General features: G+C 52.5%; 2 protein-coding genes across 2 annotated transcripts in view; both read right to left on the bottom strand.

The window, feature by feature from the left end:
• NKX6-3 (NK6 homeobox 3) overlaps positions 1 to 20,787 on the bottom strand; it is a 322,554-nt gene that overhangs the window by 261,650 nt on the left and 40,117 nt on the right. The gene's annotated exons all lie outside the window — the stretch shown is intronic.
• On the bottom strand, positions 6,437 to 19,929 carry SFRP1 (secreted frizzled related protein 1). Its single transcript, XM_068174670.1, has 3 exons — positions 19,303 to 19,929; positions 14,154 to 14,231; positions 6,437 to 8,527 (listed from the first exon to the last, which is right to left on the bottom strand). The coding sequence occupies exons 1-3, from the start codon at positions 19,835 to 19,837 to the stop codon at positions 8,205 to 8,207; spliced, it is 936 nt and encodes a 311-aa protein (XP_068030771.1). The 5' UTR covers positions 19,838 to 19,929; the 3' UTR covers positions 6,437 to 8,204.

Raw genomic sequence — 20,787 nt, 5'->3', positions numbered from 1 at the left:
AGTTTAGTCACAGAAATGAATGTTTCCTTGAGATCCCTGAGCCCAGACACAACCAAGTTCCTTGAGGGCTTTAGGCCTGGCAGGACTCCTTCCTGCAGTTCACATTTTTGAATAATCATATCCCATTGTTTTGATATATCCACAGATTTTTTGAGTCTGCTGGAGCCATGAGTGTTCACTGCCATTTCTCCTACAGCTTTGAAGCACTCACTGACCTTCCAAGCCCAGCAGCCTGAATCCCCATCACAGCTGGGCTTTGTCTTGGCCAGCAGATGACAAAGCAAGCACAGCCCTCCTGGCTGAGGAGTGAGGGAGCATGACTCCAGGGTTGCCTGTGCTCTGGAGCTGCTGGAAGCCCAACCCTTCTCTTTTTGTCTGGTACACACAGCCCAGCTGTCCTTGACGCCGGGTACATCTCAGTCTGTACTGCAGGGCAGCAGAGCTAAGCTTGCCTAGAAACACACTCTTCTTAGTCCCCAAATGCATTTGGGATCATCCAGGGGCTGCTGCTGGCACAGAGCGGGGTGGTTTGGCAGACATAGCTCTAAAGAAAAAGAGGGGGAATAAAACTGGAGGAAAAATGTCCCCTCTAGCCCTCTTGTTGAATTAAACCACATGTATATTTTAAAAATACAGCGGAAAGGAACAACTCTCCAGCACATGTTCAAGAGCAGAGTCTTATTTCAGAGATTTCAAAAAATTAGTGGCTGAAAGCTGAAACAATATTGCCCTTAGACGGGGACATTTGGAAGTGATTAACAAGCCTGAACTCATGCGTTCAAAATAAAAAGTTAGTACCTCACGCTGGTAACAACTGTCAGCTACTAAAAAACTGGGGAGAGGGGAAGAAATCAAACTCAATCCTGCATAGTCTAATGCTCCAAATCAGCAGGAGATGACTAGCAAGCCCACCAGCCCGCATCTTCCCTGGGTGAAGCACCTGCAGACCTCAGATGGAGGCTGCCAGCCCAGGCTATAGGGAGTCCAGAGCACCCTGGGGCTCTGGAAGATTCTCCTGTGCCTCTGTGACCAGCAGCATTCCCAGAACCGCAACGAGATGCGAAGTCCAGAGCTCTTGGGACATTTTCCCACTGCATGACTGAGATGGGAGAATGCCCACCAGAGCAGGGCTGCAGGTGATGGGACACACTTCTGCAGCCACAGGGGCTCCCCACCAGCTCAGGATGCACCAGTGCACAGCAGCTCCTCTGCAGCCACTTGCCCCATCCAAGAGATTCCAATGCTTTGGGCACTGCACTGGAGACAATTTTCCTGTTTCAGATCATGCTGCAAAGCAACAGCAAATAATTTCCAAAATAATTTTCCTCTGTGGCATGGTGCAGAGGGCAGCCAAGGACCAGGAGCAGAGGCCACTCACCCCTCAGACTGGCCCTCGCTGGCTCAGAGGCTTTTGCATGGGAAACCCAGGACTCACTCTTCATGTGCAGAGAGCACATGGATTCTTCCCTTGCTATATATCTCATGTTTTATCCTATGATTTTGTAAAATAAAAGGTGAAAATTTTAAATGAAACATATTCCTTTCTTTGACACTGGGAATTATGAATTGATAAAGATTTCCTATTACCTTATAAAATCTACCAGACCAATCCTTCAGCAAGGCCATGCCCATAATTGCAAGCAGATGTTTTTCTCTGCTGACACATTAAATGGAAGCAGAAAGACCCACTGCTATCTCCCATCAACAATTTGCACTTAAGCAGAGAACAGATTTTCACAGAGCAGGGCTGCTGGAGGAGGAGGGGGATTAGGTTCTTGTAGCCCAGGCATCTCAGCATTACAGCAAAACAAGGCAGCTCGGGAAAACAATGAACTCTAAACAGTCCCTAATTCCAGAGTAACCAAAAGCTTTTGTGCAGGAAAATGAATTTGTGAAACTAATACTGCCAGGGCCCATGGAGAGCACAGGGGCTGAGGTAATGCAAGGGTGAGATGATCCAGCTGACAAGCACCCACCTCAGCTCCCACAGACCCTGCCTGGGCTGCACTGGCTTTTGAGGTCTGTGTTAGCACAGAGCTGTCCTGTCCCACAGAGCACAGGGGCTGGAATTATCAATACAAGTGGAAGTGACAGGCTGTTTAGCAAACATTAAACCCAGGAAGCTTAAAAGGTCTTCCAGGATTATTAAATAAACATTAAGGACGAATGAAAGACCATGAAATGGAGAAGAAATTGCAAACACTCTGGAGCAGGCAGTTGAGGCTGCAGAGATTCAGCTGTGCAGGACAGTGTTTAATCATTTATGTAGTGTCACACATAGCCATGCCTCAACTCTTGGCAAGTGTTAATCCAGGAGCCGGACTTTGATAAAAGTTTAGCCTGATACTAACATTTTATTAAAGACCATTTAACATACAAATATGAACATGCCAGCCAGCACCATCAGTTTGGCCAGGCCAATGCCACCATCACTGTTCCACAAGCCCTGCAAGCAGACACATGGCCTCACACATGTTAAATTACCTCAGAGCTTCCACAAACAGCTCAATCTTCTCCAAATCCATATTTTCCCTTGCTGTACAGTAACCGGGGAGGCGGTCTGGGCTGGGTGTGCTCACCCCCACTTGAGGATGACCAATCTAAAGATGCCACATCTGTCTCAAGGGGCTGCAGTTTGTTATTTTCAGGGTTTAATGTACATCATACAGAAGAGGCTGCACACATGCTCATCAGCCTGCCCAAGGCAAATGCCCTGACCTCCTCATTTCTTTCCAAGTAACAGCAGAGATACTCACACTCCACCATCCTCCTGGGGTCATAATTTATTCATATACAATACCACACCTCCCAATAAATTAGCCCCTCTGCCACATCAGTAACTCATGAGTTTGGAGAAAGTTTGAGGCAGTGAAGTGCCAGTAGCACAGGCTGCCAATAGCACAATGGACCCCAGCCTGAGCTAAAGAAAAAGAACAGTTTTGGTGGCAGCCCCATGGAGCTGTCCTTGCACCTCAGAACAAGAGCAGAGAGCTGGATCCCAAAGAATGCTGTACTGACTGCATCAGGTATGGATCCCTCCAGCCATGTCCTGGCTTCCCTCCTCCTCCCCACAGAATGGCCCAGCAAATATCTCCTGGCTGTCTCTAAAGGAAAAGTGTTTCAGACAGCAGTGAATTCCCCATCCTAGCACATTTCTTCAGAAAAGGAGGACTGTTTGCTGACTGCTTGTGGCTCTTGGGATCTTGGCAGGCTGTGAGAGGAGCCTGCTGTGCTGCAGCGTGCCCGTGCCCTCACACTGGCAAGTGGAGACAGATTCATCACTCTGATGTGCCGGGAAGAGACAGAGCCAGGGCTCCCCTGGTGCTGGCGGGCACTGGCAGACTCTCTGCCAATGGCAGGGGTGCAGCAAACCCTGCTCCCGCCATGCAGGCAACATCCTGGTGGCAGACTGCTGCCCAGAAGAGATTGCAGCCTCTGATGGGAAGTTCTTGAAACAAAGCCCTCATTTGTTTCAAGGCTGTGAGGCCACCCTGACAGGTTGACCCGCACTCCCTCCCTCAAGGCTCTCTAGGAAGGGGCTTTGCTCTAGGAAGCTGTGTGCTGCAGAGCTCCTGACCCTGCATCTGGGTCTGTCTGCAGTGAGAGTTCCCAAGAGCAGAGGAGCTGCCACCTTGCCCCACTCCCCTTCCAAGGAAGGCATTCAAGCATGGCTTGGACACCTATAGACTGCCCAAAGGGAGAAGCTTATCTAACAGGCTGCACGCTCAGAGGCTCAGATGGGATTACTGGGGAAGAAACAGTAATAAAAAAATGTCTGTTCCTTTGGAAAACGGGGATTTTAAAAGCACTCACTAAAGACACTGGAAGACACTTTCCCTCACCAGGTCTGAGGGAGCTCTTTCTCCCTGGCGGTGCCACTGCGGTATGCAGAGCCTGGCTGGGATGGAAAAAAGAGCCTCTGCACCAGGGAACAGTGGTTTCCAAACATAGCTCTGGCCTTGGGGTGGAGGGTGGCTTTAATTACGTGTGTATGTGTGTCCTTTTTAAGGGTCATCCTGCATGATGCAGTGAGAAAGCAGGAGCAGCCTCTGAAACACAGTGGAGTATTTTCTCTGCAAGGTTTCTAGTGTTGGGGCAGGGAAAGGAGAGTATTGCTGTGGCTTTAGAGAACGTTTCAGCTGAGACCTTGCATGTTCACCCAGCAACCCCTCACTGCTGGGCCCATCTATAGCCACAGGGAGCTCAGTCAGGGCTCTGTCCCCTGTTTTCCCTGGCCCCGGGCAGAGCGGTGAGTGCAGTCAAGGCAACTCCATCTGCCCGCAAAGGGAGGAGCTTGTTATTTCCATTCTTACTCAGTTATTTTTCAGTTACTTGCGCTATACTCACTGCACACCTGGGTTGCCTGTTTATGCAACAGCTGATTAAAGCAGGACCCAGCTCCAGATGGCAGATGTTTAGCTGATGACCCCAGACCTGCTGGCTGTGAGCCAGTGATGAGCCAGCTTCAGGCTGGCACAGCTCCGGTGCATCACCCCCTCATCCTGCACAGCATTCAGACAGTTCCACATCAGACACACCAGCCTGGTGTCCTCTCTTCTCCAGAAGAAATCCCCCTCAGCTGCTCAGCTGCTCTTCCCAGCAGTGGTCAAAGCAGAACACAGACTGCCAGCAATATAAAAAAATCAGCTGAGGGATGGAAGATGAATTTTTGTATAGCATGAAAGAAAACTGTTATTTAGTTTGTAACTACAAACTGGAGGCCAGACAGGTGGAACTCAACAGAAGGAATGCTGGAGCAAAGAAGATAAACATTATTGGGAGGATAAAGTGAGTCACAAAAGGATCATATTTTATTTTAGGATTTAAGGTTCATACTTCAAACAAGCCCAGGCTGTAGCAAGCTCGAGTGTCCCAAAGGTGGCACATCACTGTCCCACAGACACCCCACAGCAGGCCAAAACCAAGGGTGTCTCCCAGCACAAAGTATGACTGAGCACTTATACACATGCTTGTAACTTAAACCAGAACTCATCATAACAATCAGCATCTGACATTCTAAAATGTAAAATGTATCCGTGAACTGCACAAACACCCATCTCTCTGTTCTGGGAACACTACGCCAGACACATGGTGCCTGATTTAAGGGGACTGTTGTGCTTTCTCATTTCAGTAAACATCTGTTTGCTCCACATGACTCCACACAGGCACAATCCAGGATCCTGGGTACTTTCTCCATAGTTTACACTTAGCCCACTTCAGGTTTTAGTAAACTTTTTTCTTGTTGGAGAGCAGTATATGAAATCTAAAGACAGCAAAGGCACCCACATGCAGCAGTTTGACTGCAAGTCTTACTTTTTACATGACCAAAAAATACTTCAGGAGCTACAAGAAGCCAGTAAAGGAATCGATTCTGTAAATTTTCAGCAAACACACTGCCTGGCTTCCTGCACCTCTTCAAACTGACCTGATGCTCTCACTTTGTTGAATGACCACAGATGAACCAGCAGTGAAATGCAGGGACACATAAAGCAGAGCCAGATTCAGCCCAGGCCCTGAACTGCCCCAAGTCAGCTCTCAAACTGCCCCAGGCACCAGCTCTGAGCTGGGAAAAGCAGACCCCAAGCAGCAGCTCCACAGCACTGACCTTACCTGGTCTTGTGGTGACAACTGCTGCAGCCAATGTCTCAGGTCAAGTGCATTGCAGAAAGAACTTGTTGCTTACCCCGAGCTCTTAAACCTTCCCCTGCACTAAAGACCCAGCTGGGGCTGCAGCACATTCTCAGCAGCTCCTCAGCCAACAAGTGGGTAAAAAACTACTTTGATTAAAATCACCTGCAAGCTGCAGACAGGGCTGGCTGAAGCAGCAGGAGCTTCCCAGGAAGGGCACCTGCTCTCCCTGCAACCTGCTACAGCTGCTGCATGCCAGTGGGCATGCAATCACAGAATCATGGAATCAATAAGGTTGGAAAAGATCTCCAAGATCATTGAGTCCAACCATTGGCTGAACACCACCATGACAACTAAACCAATGTGCCACATCTCATCATTTCTTGAAGCATTCTAGGGATGGTGATTCCACCACTTCCCTGGACAGCCTGTTGCAATGCCCTGAGACCATCGACAACCTCTAGGCCAGGCTCCCCGAGCACACCCACAGCCAGTCATGCTGCTGCAGCCCCAAAAGGGTTAGGAAACAGCATCTCTTTATAAAAGGGGAGGTTGGGGGAATCATATTTAATGGATTAATTTGGCAATTTTAGCAGCAGCATTCTCTCTGCTACAGCCAACCCTCTGCTGTGCTGCACTCAGGAAGGTGAGGCAGCGGGGACAGAGGGTCCTGCCCCGTCCCAGTGGGGCTTTTAGGGGCACTGTGGGCACTCACAGAGAGCCACACTTTCAGCTCACCGTGTCCTGACTCCATTCCCCACAGGGCTGGATTTGCCAGCCCTCTCCATCATTTCACCTCATCAATCTGTGACGTTAAAGCCCATGGTTTATTTATTTCTTTACTTCTCTAATAAAGCACATTATCTACAATGATTAATTTTGCAATAAAGAAACAACACTACTACAAATGGTGGTCTAAGACAACCTAAGGGGACTCTACAAAGTTCACATCCTAAATCCATCTCTCTGTTAGCTATGAAACATCATTCCTCAGAGTACTTGGCTTGTTAATAGAATTCTTCTACAACAAGTCCATGGCTCTGTCCACATGTGGGAAATAAGCACCACTCCCAAGCTAAGGAATAATTAATTTGCCAGTTTTGAGGGGGTTTGGTTCAAACCTCAAAAATGAGGATTTGTTATTCCACTTAACTGTGATAAAACATGATTCTCTCAGACATCAGATATTCATTCTCTTAGAGTATTGGTGATGGAAGGAGGAAGGATAATGAATACAGAGTGGTATGGGTCTGTAAAAAAGAGAACCAGTCCAATTAACAGAGTAATGAATTTCAGCTTGGTTGATAAATGTAGTCATTTGGGTAAGATAGTCTTTGTCTTTCATAAACTATTTGGAATCATACAAACATGACATTTCAATTAGGGCAAAAAAGACATAATGATAGAGAGTCAAGTTGTCATAGATCAAAGAGAGAAAACCCCAGACTGATGGGTCCCACAGCAAAGAGGGGAAGACAGAGACGAAACACTCCCTGCAGTGCTCTTCAGGGAAAAGTCCTTGGCCTTCTGCACTCTGGTACTTTGCCAGCAGCCTAAAGGAACTACAAAAACATCACTGGTAAAGTGAGGAAGTGACACAAGCTGGAGGAGCTGGCTATGAGTTCCCCCCAGCCAAAGCCCCAGGCAGGCCAGCAACTGAACCTCTGCTCATGCTTAAAATGGAATGACAGGTCTGGGCACACCACCTGTGCACAGAAACTGCCACACCCAGGTGGGGGATCTCAGCTGAACACTGCTGAGACAGGGGCTTGCACAAGGCCAAAGGCACAGGTGAGGCAGAGTCCCCTCTGCCCCTGCCAGTGCACCAAGACACTGGGCACAGTGCAGAGACTCAAAGGCTACCTGGGTGCAGCACAGCACTGGGCAAAAGGAGATCAGCTGGCAGAGCAGATGCCAAGGCAGGCACCCAGGGAGACATCACAAGAGATGCTGGTAAGGGAGGGCTCCAGCCCAACAAGGCACCACAAGGAATCAGGGTTAAGGCTTAAACTAAGCAGGTTAAGACTATAATGGGATATTTTTTACAATGAGGGCAATTAGCTATTAGGAATTCATATCAGAGGTTGTAATGGGTTCTCCGTTACTCATTTATTAATTTTGATCATGAAGATAGGATCTCTGTCTAATCAGCCAGCTCTGGTTCATACAGGAATTCAGGGCAATCCTGCAGCCTTGAAGACAGGAGTGACGTGGTCATGAGGATCCTTTCTGCAAGCATGCAAGCTCTTAACATCACTCACACCCCTCTGCTTGCCCTCTTTACCTGACAGCTGCTATTTCAATGGTTGTACTTATCTGTACAATAACAGGTCTTTAGACAATGTAAATTGCAGATGTAAATTGTGTGTGACCTCAGGCACTGCTTGGAGCACATGCAGCGGGTGCCCAGGCGATCAGGCCAAGGATGTGGGAGGGCTGAGATCAGTGAGGGAGCTCTGAGGAGCAGGATGGAGGAGCAGGAGGGCTGGGCTCCAGCATCCCTGCTGCAGAGCAGTGAGACCAAGCCGCCGTGCCCGACTGCGCGGGTCCCAGTGGCTCTCCCGCCACCCACCACATCACTTGAAAACGGACGGAAACGTCGGGCAGTCGGGTGATTTCATCTTCTTCATAAACTTCTTGAACTCTTTGTTCTTCTTGTCCCACTTGTAGATGGCTGTCAACAGGTACTGGGTCTTCACCTGGCGGCCCATGATGAGGAAGTAGTGGCTGAGGTTGTCCAGCTGATGGCAGGGACAGTCTGCCCCATTTTTCAGGAACAGCACCAGCTTCTTCAGGTTCTTCTTCCGGATGGGCCCCAGCTTCAGTGCCTTCCTCTTCCGTGGAATGATCATCTTGTCCCCATTCTCCTTCTTCACTTCCTTTATGGTCATCTTAAGAGCTGTAAAACAAGATGGGAGAGGGGAAAACCAAAACTCCTAAGCAGCCTTCACCGGCACAAACCCTCTGCTAAGTGAGGCTGAGGCAGCAGTGCTGTGGTCCCGGGACAGCAGCAATATCTTGTCCCACTGCAGACACACAGTGCCCTGCTCCACTCCTGCATTCCCCTTCTCCCTAATCTGCTCCTGAATCCTCCTGCTCCATGGCATCACCCTGGCCATGACTTGGCCCAGTATGACACTCATACCCTTGCACCTGAGGTGGAGCTGCCCCATGCCCAGGAGAGCACCAAGGTAAAACACTGACATCTTTGTTCCCCTTCCTGCAGCAAAGCACCCAGCACTTTCCATTTGAGAGGGGACTTGTTCAGCTGCCAAGCACAAATGTTAACTGAGTAAATTAGGCAACTTCCCCGCTCTAGAGGCATGGAGAGACTCTTGAAAGGATCATTTAAAAGGTCAATTTGGCTTCTCAAGCATTTGTTTGCAGTCACTCCGGCCCTCAGGTGCCTGTGAAACAAGTTTCCAAGTGCTGGATGTCCCTGCATCAGAGCTGTGGAGATCCTGGCATGCACTCATGTGCCTGCATCTTCCCTGGGAGAAGGGAAATTGGTCTGATACAACTTCCATGGAAAATATTCCAAACCCTCTTTGGTTCAGCATTTTCCTGAGTTAATCGCAATACCCCCCACCCTAAAAAAAAAAAAAAAAAAAAAAGAAAAAGAAGGTTTTTTGCCATGACCATGAAGAGGAATTTTGCATACATGGGAAAAATGATGAAAATGTGTTGTACATTAAAACATCATTTCAGTGCCATTTGGCTCTCCTCATTTTTGGGGAAAAGCACATATGGACTAAAATTGCTAACATATTTTCATCATTTGGGAGATTACTTCAGAGCTGCAGATAACAAGTGCTCAGAGAGGTGATTGGTTGGCTGCTGTCCCTCCTCATTAGAGTCTCAGGGCACTTGCAGGCAGTCCACAAGAACCTCCAGCTCTGGCAGGAAGACGGGTCCTCACAGCATCATTCCTTGAAGCCCTGCTCTGCTGGAACATGCAGAGTGAACACACTTCCTGGACAGGAGCACTGCTCACTGTTCCAGACACAGATGGCAGCAGGACAGCACGATGACAATCCCAAGCAGACAGCAGAGACTCAGTATCACCCTTGTGCTCCCAGCCACTACCCTGGCAACAGGAGCAACGGTGTTTGTCTGCCCCATGCCAAAAACATCCCTTAGGTTTGGCAAGAGCCCTGTCATGTTACACTGCTATTGTATAAGAAAGTAATCTAGGACTGGAAACCTAAAAGAAATTTTCAATCCATCTGTTTTCCAAATTCAGGAGCTAAAGAAACTCCAGCTTTAAGGAGCTAAAGATGCTGAACCAGATTAGTTTGCAACAGATCTGGAAAATGAAGTAAGTAGTTTTCAAGCAGCTCTAAGCTGCATGACATCAACTGGGCAGCAGTAGCAGCAACACCCCTCAATGTCAGCCTCACTTTCTTTATTCATGCTGACTGGAGCCCTTGCACTAAGCATAGAGGTGGCCAGGGCAGGAGAGATGGTAAAGCATCATTACAACATCACAATAAGAGACTTTTGCAAAATTGCTTGTTTTCAATGGCTTGTTTGCTTTGCTGAAATCACTGCAAAATTTGATCCTTTTTGCTAGAGGAAGAAAAGGATCTGCCAGTTAGTGGAGGTGCTGATCTACTCCAAGAATCATACACCATGGAAGACAAAGAAGGCCTGGTAATCCTGTGCTGTGGGAGCTCGCAGCAACTCCCTTCCCTGCACACAGCAGTTTGCGAGCCAGCGATGCAAGTTCATGGGAGCTGCCCAGGGGAACCATAAATCCAGATGTAAACCAAAACCTCATCCAAACCTTGCTCATGCAGAGCAGCACACAGAGCCAAGATGGGATAACGGCAAGGGGGATGAAGGAGGAGGCTGAACAGGGGTGCAAATAGTTTGTGTCAGGCTCTGCTCTTCCCAGCAGCAATGTCCTCGTAAGCAGCAAGAGCCTGCAGTGCTGCCCAGGTAAACACAGCCTGGCTCATAGACCACCAAGCTTCATCTGCCTTTGGTGCTGCAGGCTGAGCAGTCACACAAGCATGATGATCTCTGCTTAGCCCTCATTCCTCTGCAGTGACCTGGCTCCCCAAATTCCCCTTGTTCACTTAATTGGTCCACATTCCCTATGTTCCAACCCACATTCCAGGTGAGATTCCCAGGTATGAAAGCTGGGTTCCATAGTGGCAGGCCAGACACACAGCTTTGGCATGAACACCAGAAAAGTGGTGCCTGAGGGTACATGCATTCCAATGCTCATCCCACTCTAAGAGCTCACCACCACGCAGTGGGAGGCAGCCTCCAACTTCTGGCTTTCCTAGAACATGGCATTTGGTGAGGACCGTGGTGCTGCAGCAGCTCGCCTGGCATCTCCCCAGCGCTGGGAATGCCGCCGCAGCAGGCAAAGGGCTCAAGCGGGATGCTTTGAGTCTTGGCTCCAGGACCCAGCTGAGCTGCCAAAGCAAACAGCTTCCTCACTGGGAACCTTGGCCTTTCCACTCCCCCCATGCCGCACCAAATCTGTCTCAGCACCAAGTGGGAGAAGGACCAGAATCGCCCCTGAGATCCCAGGACACGTTTACTCAGACAGACTTAATCTTCAGCTGTGGCTGCCAGGTAGGAGCTGACCCCAGGAGAGTTATCCAAAGCAGGAGCATGTGCCACCTTTCCAGTCCAGCAGCTGTATTGTGGCAATTGCTTCAGCATCAGCTGTGGCACTGGTGGCAGCACTGGCCCCTGGCACTCTGCACGCCACAGTAGCCCAAGAGGGCTGCAGGAACAACATGCCACCCACAAGCCCTTCCTACCAATTACTTTCATGGGACACACACACATGTTCCAGCACAGCCTTCTCCAAGGACAGCACTGTACCGCAGTAGTCACCAGCTGAGAGCAGAAGCCCCTGTGCCCTGTTCACAAGCCACTACCAGGCACCATTCCTGTTCCCCACCGGCACCTCCACCCCTCTTTTTCAGCACAGGACTAGGATGCTGTCTCTGCTATTCTCCTGCCTGCACGGGCAGGGGCCCCACTCCAGCACCTCATGTGCAGGAAAAGGAACATGAGAGAAGGGAAAGCTTCACTGCTGTTCCTTCAGCCTCGTTTTTCCTTCCTTTAGAAATCACTGAGAAGGAAGAAACCTGCCAGAAGACACATTAGGGCTGTAACAGGAGAAGGCTGCAGGCAAGGACCTGTCAGTCACAGGGAAAAAATAAACAGCATGTATTGATTGTTCTGCAGTCCCCAGTGCCACAGGGCCCGTTCAGCAGGATCCCCTCAGACCCCAGAGAAAGGGCAGAAACAATAAATAAAATCACTAAGAGAAACAGAGCGTGGAATGAACTCCTGGAGTAAGAAACAAACACTGGCTGCAGCCCAGGGCAGCTGGGGGAGGCAGCTGTGGGGGCACTGGAGGCCGCTCTCCTGCTTCCATTGCTGCCTCGGCATACCAGCACTACACTAAAATCTACACCGCAGTTACCCCCACGTACCTCATCCAGCCCCCTGTGCTGATCCAGCTCTGTGCTCAGGCCAGGGTTCTGGCACCCCTCACTGACATCCACCCCAAGCCTGTCTTATTCTCAAAGGAACAGCCAAGCTGCCTCAAAGCAGCATCCTAGAGTCAACATTCATCCTTGCTGAAACAAAGGCAAACCCAGAGTTCTGCTGGACTGTGAGGCTGGCAATCTCCCTCTAACCCCCAGCATCTTGTCCAAGATCCTCCCCTGCCTTGTCTTTACAGTTTGTGTTCACAGCTCACTGCAGCTCTCTTCCTGCACTGTACTCTAGGCCAACACCAGGGCTGCTACACAGCCACTTCCTAACTGGCATAGCCCCACATCTGTGGTGGGCAAAGTGGTCCTCACCTCTTTTCTGTACCAAGCTGCTGGGATGTAAGAGAAAACCTGCAATAATGACACAGCAGGAATCAGTGCAAGACCTACCAACAGCTGCCCCATGCAGTACGTGTTAGTTTAAACATTTATTGTACATGTCTGGCTTTGATGAGGATCTGTAACCAGTCAGCTGCCGGTGTTTACCTTGGTGGACGTGCATGAGAAAACTCAGTCTGAAGGTTTAGGAGTTTATAATAGTGCCAGATAAACAGCTTTCCTTGAGAAATCACCCCGTTGATAGTAACCCCCCAAGACTAAACAAAGATCCAAGGGCCATACACTATGCTTTGGGAAAACTTCCTGAAGCCAATGCCTCCTCCACTAGCCACTCCCTCCGCTGGCAGTCCTTCTCACCCCTACACTGCCTTCCTTCACAGGGCACAGGTAGGACCTGCATTGCATCCTGTCCCGTGTTCCTGCTCCCCAGCTGGCTACGGATGGACTACATCTGCCAGGAAATAATTCCATCCTTTGGACAATGTCACCACTGCCTTTCCCAGTAACAACTTAACACTGTGGGCAAGTCACTGTCCCAGGCTGCTCTGCTGAGGCAGGGAATTCCTCTGGTTTGGCCTCTGCTCCCTGTTGTAGAACTGTCCCGGAGCAGAGGAAGATATTTAGCAGCAGAAGCTGATGACAAGCATGCAGTTAAGTTTGTATTTCCCTTACCAGCAGGACACCCCCTCGGCTCACTCCTTGCACAGCTCTGGCAAGGGGACAGGTATTGCAGTGACCCACCAGCACCGGATCCCCTGCTGCCACTGGCCAGTGCCTCTCGCTCCTCTGGGATGAAGGTCCCCCAGCCCCTGGACTGGGGCAATGCCTCCGCATCACCGCAAGCCTGGGCAGGGAGCTCCCATCCAAACCAGGTGTGCTGATCCCAGAGGCTGTTTCTCCCTCCCCACCATCTCTCCCTGTATGTGCGATGAGGCAGGGGCAGCTCTGATTCAGCTCCCATGGCCTGCCCAGAACAGAGCTCTGAGCACTCAGCACCTCCCACTCCCCAGCCAGGCCAAGCACTGAATGTCTGCTCCCATTCCCCAGCCAAGCCAGAAGTATGCACATTCCTGAGAACCTATTACATGGGTGTTCCTGTTGATGCTTTTCCCTGTTAGAAAATGTCTGCGCTGAACTTAAGACTTCTGGCAAACCAAATCTGCAGGACAGTTGAGAATTCATTTCCAGCAGAAAGGGTAACACACCAGCATGCAGAGCAGGTTTGGGTTTGCATAAGCACGCTCCAGTACAGGGCACATTCAAGTGCTAATCCCCCAGGAATGCACACCTTGTTCAATATGCCTTTAATATGCAAGGATGTCAAAACCAGTTAACTCTGGGTTTGATCTGAGAAAGCTAATATATTTCCTTGTGATAATCTTTTTTTCTAAATGAAGTTCAGTTTACTATTGATTGTCTCACTCACTCACTCATTTAGGACAAAGCCTTCAAGTACCATTGCATTTTTTAACAACATCCACCTCTGCATACCCACACTGACATCTAGAGGCACACGTGCCTGGCCTTGGGGACAGATCGCAGGACACACCAGCACCACCACGGGCAGGGAAATGTGGCAGTTCCAATCTAGCCACACAGGAGCCATGCTGCCCATGACCAACTGGGAAGCCTCCCCATGCCTAGAGTGCCCCTTCTTACCAAACTCGCTGGCACACAGGTGCTCCACAATGGCCTCTGACTTCATCTCATTGTCACATGGGGGACACACAGTCGTTCCTGGCAAGAGAAAAGAAGTGAAGAGAGTTGAGAGATGGCAAGAAGCCAGCAGAAGTACCACCGCAGAGCCAGACTGCCCATGCTGTCAGACCATCACCCTTGAGGGGAATCCATGTCCATGCACCCTGCCACAGGCTCCCAGCTCCCACAAGTGTGGGACAACACTCTACTGGGTGTAAGGAACCATCCACCAGCTTACAGGGTAGCACCGGCCATAGGCAGCCTGCTGCCAGCCCCACTCCAATGCTGTCAGTGGCCCCAAGGCCGGGCACAGGCAGCTGCTAAGAGCAAAAGGACAGCACTGGCAAAGAAAGGAGTTCTCAGGGCCAGGCACTCAGCTGAGAGAAGATGCTTGCCAAGGGGCATGGCCCATAGCCTGCTGACATTCCCTCCCCACTGCATGCCAAGGCAGGCACACAATGCCGGAACCCCAGCACAGCAGGAGAATGCTGCCCAGAGATGGCTCAAGTGCCATGGTGTTACCCTGGTGCCAGGCAAGGGGCTTCAGGACTGGGACAGCCCACTTCAGTTCAGTGTTCCTCTCAGTACTGGGGACCATGCCACAGACTGCCCAGGCAGTGCTCAGGAAGCCCCTCACTACCCTCACTCCTGCCCTGCCCAGAGCAGCACTGGTTGAGGTGGACCAGCGGAGCTCTTGTGGCTGCTGCCACCACCAAGAGTGGTCATCCTCTCATTTGTTTTGAGCTCGGGGCAGTCTCATGGCTCCAGCAGAGCGAAGCCACCTCCGCTTGTCAGTTGCTGGCAGTGGCCAACATCTGCCTCTTGGGAAATGCCAGCCCAGGGGATTTCACTGGGATCTATCCTGGGAGGAAACCTCATTTCACCCAGAGAATAAGAATCTGTTTCCAGGTCCCCATCTGCAGTTGGAGCAGACCACCCAGCAGCACAGACGTAGACTTGAGCTACTGGCAGATGAATTTATTGAGCTGGGAGATGCTGCTTGTTCCTGGTCCAGCAAGACAAAGGGCTCTTCCCACACAAGAAAGTTATTCTCAGGGACAACTTGCAGCAAAACATCCACCAGTCCCTGCCTGTAAACAGAGCACTCATGGCCTTCCAGTCCTCAGCCAGGCCAGCAAACCCACAGCATTGCTGGACTGAAAAAGCAGAGAGGTGTCTCAGAAAGAGGGGTGCAGAGCCAGCACAGCCATGACCATAGTGTCGTGTCTCCTCAGCCACACATGCCCCACGAGGATTCAGGCCAGACACTTGTTTTCCATGGCTTGTTCTTTCCCTGTCGCCACCCCCAAATCTCTTCTGTGATAAATGCTAATTCCTGGGGACATGCACCATGACTTTATTAATCACACATGCAGAGCAACTGGCCTTCTGCTCGCTCCTATGTGCAAGTCACAAGTCACCCTTCAGAGCACCAACATCTGCTTCCACAGTCCCACACTCTCTGTACCTCTGAGAGCTGTCCGTCCCCTAGGTAACCTCTTCTTCCAGAACCCTAACATGCAACTGCCACTATCACCATCTCCCTCAGAGTGACACAGGCTGAAGCCAGCCTTTGGAGATATGATGACATCTGCACTCAGAATATTTCTTTCCAGGCTGCACATTTAATGTGCTCATGACAAGGGAGAGAAGGTACTCATAGTAAGGTGACACAGGCCCAGCCCTCCATGTGCTGCACAGCCAGGAGTTCATCACTGTGCTGGGAACCACTGTCAGGAACAAGCAGGGCACCTGCCATGCCAAGCACTTCAATCTGCCTCAGCAGCCAAAGTGCACATGAGGAGGCTGGCCAAGCCTACACCAGCCAGACAAACATGAAAGCCACTGCTGCAATCCACTCTATGAGCTATCCAGGCAACCAATTAAAATAGAAGAAAAAAGCAAACAAAAATGGAAAATAAGACTCATTGTTCCCTGGTACACATACAGGCTTTGCTCTAGTTATGTTCCAGCAGACCCTGAGCAGGCTGTAACACACCCGAGGGGGCCGAGACCCCTGCCTTGTTGCGCCAGGGCCCAGAGCCAACAGCCATCCTGTGGGCTGGACTTGGGAGCCCCTTCCACAGGCAGCAGCTTCACTTATGCACAATCCCCCTGCCCTAATCAATAACCTTGATCAGGTTGCTCAGAGTCCCATCAAACCTGACCATGAATGTTTCCAAGGAAGGGGCATCCACCATGTTTCTAGATAATCGGTGCCAGTGCTTAACAACCCTCACTGCAAAAAACTTCCTCCTTATATACAATCTAAATCAACCCATCCTCCAGTCCTGCCTCCTGCAGCCCTTTCACAGCACGACAGGACTACTGGAGACACTGTCCCCTGTCAATGGGAAGAAAAATTGTCCTCTGCTCTGGATCACCACATCACACTACAGCCAGGAACACAAATGCTGGGGGCCCAGCCAGCTCCTACACAGCTCTGTGCCCCAGGAAAACTGCTGTTCTGTGGAGCCACAGCTACCCCAAAACTGCAAGCCCTCCCATCCCTCCTGAAGCACTACAGCAGACATCTCCAGCCCACCCTCGGGGCCCACTGCAGGTTGGCTGGGGCCTATCTGCTGCAGCTGACAGCTCAACTCTAAGCACAATCTCAGCCTGCCTCCAGCTCACTTGTTCCCTGCTGACCATTTTCCAATGCTTGGCTGTAGAGCCAGCTTACTCCAGGGGCAAGAGAAGGAATGTGTAATGCTGTATTAATCTGCAACTCCCCTGATGCATCCTGTGGGCCTGCAGGCTTTACTGCCTGTGCTTAAGGAGAAAGGAATTCAGCAGGTCAGCTCTTTGAGAGGCAGAAACAAATTCCAATTTCAAGGTGTTAATGGGGAAAAATACTGAAAGGGCTTGTTCTTATTAGTACCAAGAGAAAAGGGGGACACTGCTTGGTTCTGACCCTCTTTGAATCAACAGGAAACACCCCTGTGCCCAAGAGCAAAGGGACTCCAGGAGTTGGTGCTGACAGAAAACACAGACAAACCATGGACAGGGTGCACATAGCAGAACGCAGGCAGACAAGTACCCAGCCAGCACAGGGACAAGGACTGAGCTGCAAGTCACCCAGGATGACTTGACATCTGCAGGAGGTGACAGTATCAGAGCTGAAGCAATGGGTGCCTTATGGGCCACTAATAGAGCCTCTGTGGCATGCAGGACATCCAGTGGTGCTGGTTCACATCATACCAGTGGTTGCAATTAACTTGGAGTTTGCTTTTTTTCACTCCAAACTGTTTGAGGCACCACAAGAAAGCAGTAATGTCCCACCCCACTGCTGCCTTCAAAACAGGTCCAAAAGGTGAAGAGAAAGTCGTTAAACTACTCAATGGAAAACCTGGCAGATGCTGCTCATTTACAAGACTGTTCCCAGGTCTTGGCTCATTAATATCTGTAAAATGAATGACCTGCACACAGCTCAGACTATTTCAGACCTTGGAAGGGGCAGCTCAGACCCAGCTGTCCCAGGAGCATGCTTGGCTGCAAGTCCCCGGGGAAATAAAAGCAACCTTTGTACCTGCAACACAGAACATGGCTGCAGTCTTGACCAAGTGTCAAGGTTCACATAAGACATATTAATTTAGAGCATTCCTGGAAAACAACGAGGTTTCTCCAGCAGTCACATGAGGAAGGGCAAGCCATGACAAGAAAGCCAGTATGGCTGTGCTGCCATCACTGTGGGGAGAGGCTGGTCCATGGCAAGGAGATCAGCCAGAGCTCACCCCCCAATTCCCCCCTGGCACTGGAACAAACTTCACATTCTACCTGCCTCTGGATGTCATTGAGCTGTAACGTGGGCTCCTGCATACAGCTCCTCTGGGTACTGAGCTTGGGTGCTTCTGGGTACTGAGCTTGACTGCCATCCCACAGTCACTGTGCCACTGCTGTGCACTGCCCTCCGCATGCCCTGCACAGCTCCTAGAGACACCCCAGGGTGTCACCCCTCTGCTGCAGGATGCACTCTGCTCCTGTCCTGTATCAGAAGGGTTCTCTGAAGAATTAGTCCTTTCAAGATGGGCAGGATAACATTGCACAGTCCTCCTCGGCTGGGTTACTTCTCCCAGTCAAGCACTACATACAGCTTTTGTCTGTACAGGTAACTGCAAAGGGCAGACGTCCCTGCAGATGAGCTCGGACACAGCACAGAAGCCAGAGAAACCATTCAGCCCCCTCCTCGCCCGTGCCCGAGCTCCTCCCGAGCACCGGCACTATGCTCCCGTGGAATCAGGAGTGACAATTCCCTTTATGATGGTATGCTGCCCAAAAAGCACTGCACTCTCTTAGAGCCCTCTGTCATCTCCCTCTACAAACATTCCTCCTGCCAGCCTTTCACAGTGTTCCAATAGTAAACACCAAAGTGACACCAGGATATTTATTTATTTTCAAGTTTCCAGCAACAAGCCAGACTCACTGCAACTTGAACAAGCCAGTCTGGCACCACAGAAACGTGCTGCATACGATGGAAACAAACACGAACCACGTTCACTTTCCCTAGTCATTTTTGGGCAGGTTCCTTGCTCCCTCTCCAGCCCACAGCCCACCCGAAGTCAGGGCTGGATCTCCACTGCATGCCCAGCCACCAGCTGCCCAGCCTCTTGCCCTAAGACTGCACTGGATGTGGGGGATCCCGCCAGGACTGCTGTCACTGCTGGCTCCAGTCAACCAGCACTTTCTGCCGTGGAGACCACACATCTTCCTGCTGCCCAGAGCAGCCCTGCAGGAGTCTGGCTCGGGAGCAGAACCAGGACAGTGCAGTATCTGAGGACGGAGGGTCACACCTTGGTCCAGCAGGGCTGGAGCCCAGCCCCAGTGCCTGTGCAGGAATCAGAACAGGCACAACCCCACCATGTTCCAAACAGCCTGTCCCAAGGCTTCGGGATAGGGATGAGGAGCTGGCAGGGCATCCTACCTTCTCTGCAACAGGATGGCCCAGAGAGTGCTCAGAGGCTAGAGGAGGTCTGCTGTCAAGAAGAGGTCAGATGAGCCTCCTGCCACGAGAACCCCTTCAGTCCCGTGTGGCCCCTCCTGGGCTAACACCTGCCCTGTCAGCTCAGAGAGGAGTGCCAGGAGCAAGGCTGCAGCACAAGCCATGCCTTACCTTTGGGTCTGGAGACCTCGGTGGCATTGGGAGCTGTCATAGCAATGCAGACGTCATCCTGGGGAAACTGGTCACACTTGAGCATCTCTGGCCAGAAGAAGCCAAAGAACTGCATGACAGGCTCACAGGAGTCACGCACGGCCTCGCAGAGCCAGCGGCAGGGGTAGACCGGCCGGTCCAGGCAGACGGGGGCAAAGAGGGAGCAGAGGAAGACCTGGGTACCCATATGGCAATTCTTGTTGAGCAGTGGCACCCAGCTGCTCGCCTGGTGCTTCACCTCGGCCATGGTCTCGTGGTCCAGCAGGTTGGGCAGCACCATCTTGTCGTAGCCCACGCTGTGGCAAAGCCGCAGGTCGGCAGGGATGGCCACGCACTGGTGGGGCTTGGCGTAGAAGCGCCCGCCGGGGTAAGGGCCCAGGTCTGACTGGTAGCTGACATAGTCGTACTCGCTGGCCACGCCGCAGGCCAGCAGCCCGGCGGCCACCGACACCAAGGCACGCAGGGCGGCCCCGCCGGGCCCCCTCACGCTGCCCATCGCCAAGACCCGCCGACGGTGGCCCCGACAGCACCGCACGCCGCTCCCCGCCGGGCGCCCGCTGCCGGCGGCCGCCCCCGGGGACTCTCCTCGCACCCCCGCCGACGGCCCCGCCGCTGCCCCCAGCCGCTCCCCTCGCTCGCTCGCTGCCCACAGAGCCCCGCCGGCCGCCGTCCTCCCGCCGCCCCGGCCCCGCTCTGGCCGCGCTCCGGCCGCGCCGCGGGTTTGTGAGCCCGCGGCAGCCAATCAGCGCGGCGCCGCCAGCCGCGCGTTCGCCCGCCGCTGTCAATCAGCGGCCGCAGGAGCCAATCCTGCCCCGCCCCACCCGGCCCCGCCCCGCCCTGCCCAGCGCGGCCCCGACGGCCCCACGGCCCGGCTCGGCTCGGCTCGGCTCGGCTCGGCCCGGCCCGGCCCGGCACGGCTCGGCTCGGCTCGGCCCGGCCCGGCACGGCTCGGCTCGGCTCGGCTCGGCCCGGCCCGGCCCGGCACGGCTCGGCTCGGCTCGGCTCGGCCCGGCCCGGCTCGGCTCGGCTCGGCTAAGCTCGGCCCGGCTCGGCCCGGCTCGGCTCAGCTAAGCTCGGCTCGGCTCGGCCCGGCCCGGCCCGGCTCGGCTCGGCTCGGCTAGGCCCGGCTCGGCCCGGTTTGGCTCGGCTCGGCTCGGCTCGGCCCGGCTCGGCTCGGCCCGGTTTGGCTCGGCTAGGCTCGGCTCGGCCCGGTTTGGTTTGGCTCGGCTCGGCTCGGCTCGGCTCGGCTCGGCTCGGCACGGCCCGGCCCGGCTCGGCCCGACGGAGTGCAGCCGGGGCAGCTCGGGGGTACTCAGAGACTCCCCCCCGGGCCGGGGCGTGTGAGCTCGCTCCGCAGCACCGCTCGGCTCCATCCCCGGTGAGCGGCCCGAATCCCCCGGAGCCGTTGCCGGTCTCTGAAGCCGGGGCGGCTCTGGGAGGTCCCGG

The sequence above is a fragment of the Anomalospiza imberbis genome, chromosome 28 (assembly GCF_031753505.1).
Source record: "Anomalospiza imberbis isolate Cuckoo-Finch-1a 21T00152 chromosome 28, ASM3175350v1, whole genome shotgun sequence".
NCBI classification, from domain to species: domain Eukaryota; kingdom Metazoa; phylum Chordata; class Aves; order Passeriformes; family Viduidae; genus Anomalospiza; species Anomalospiza imberbis.
This window is presented reverse-complemented; position numbering and strand designations above follow the sequence as displayed.

Coding starts and splice junctions, on each gene's coding strand:
- SFRP1 (XM_068174670.1), bottom strand. CDS start 19,837: ATGGGCAGCGTGAGGGGGCCCGGCGGGGCCGCCCTGCGTGCCTTGGTG. Junction 14,232..19,302: donor CGAGGTCTCCAGACCCAAAG/GTAAGGCATGGC, acceptor TTCTCTTGCCAG/GAACGACTGTGTGTCCCCCA. Junction 8,528..14,153: donor CCTGTGTGCCAGCGAGTTTG/GTAAGAAGGGGC, acceptor CTTGTTTTACAG/CTCTTAAGATGACCATAAAG.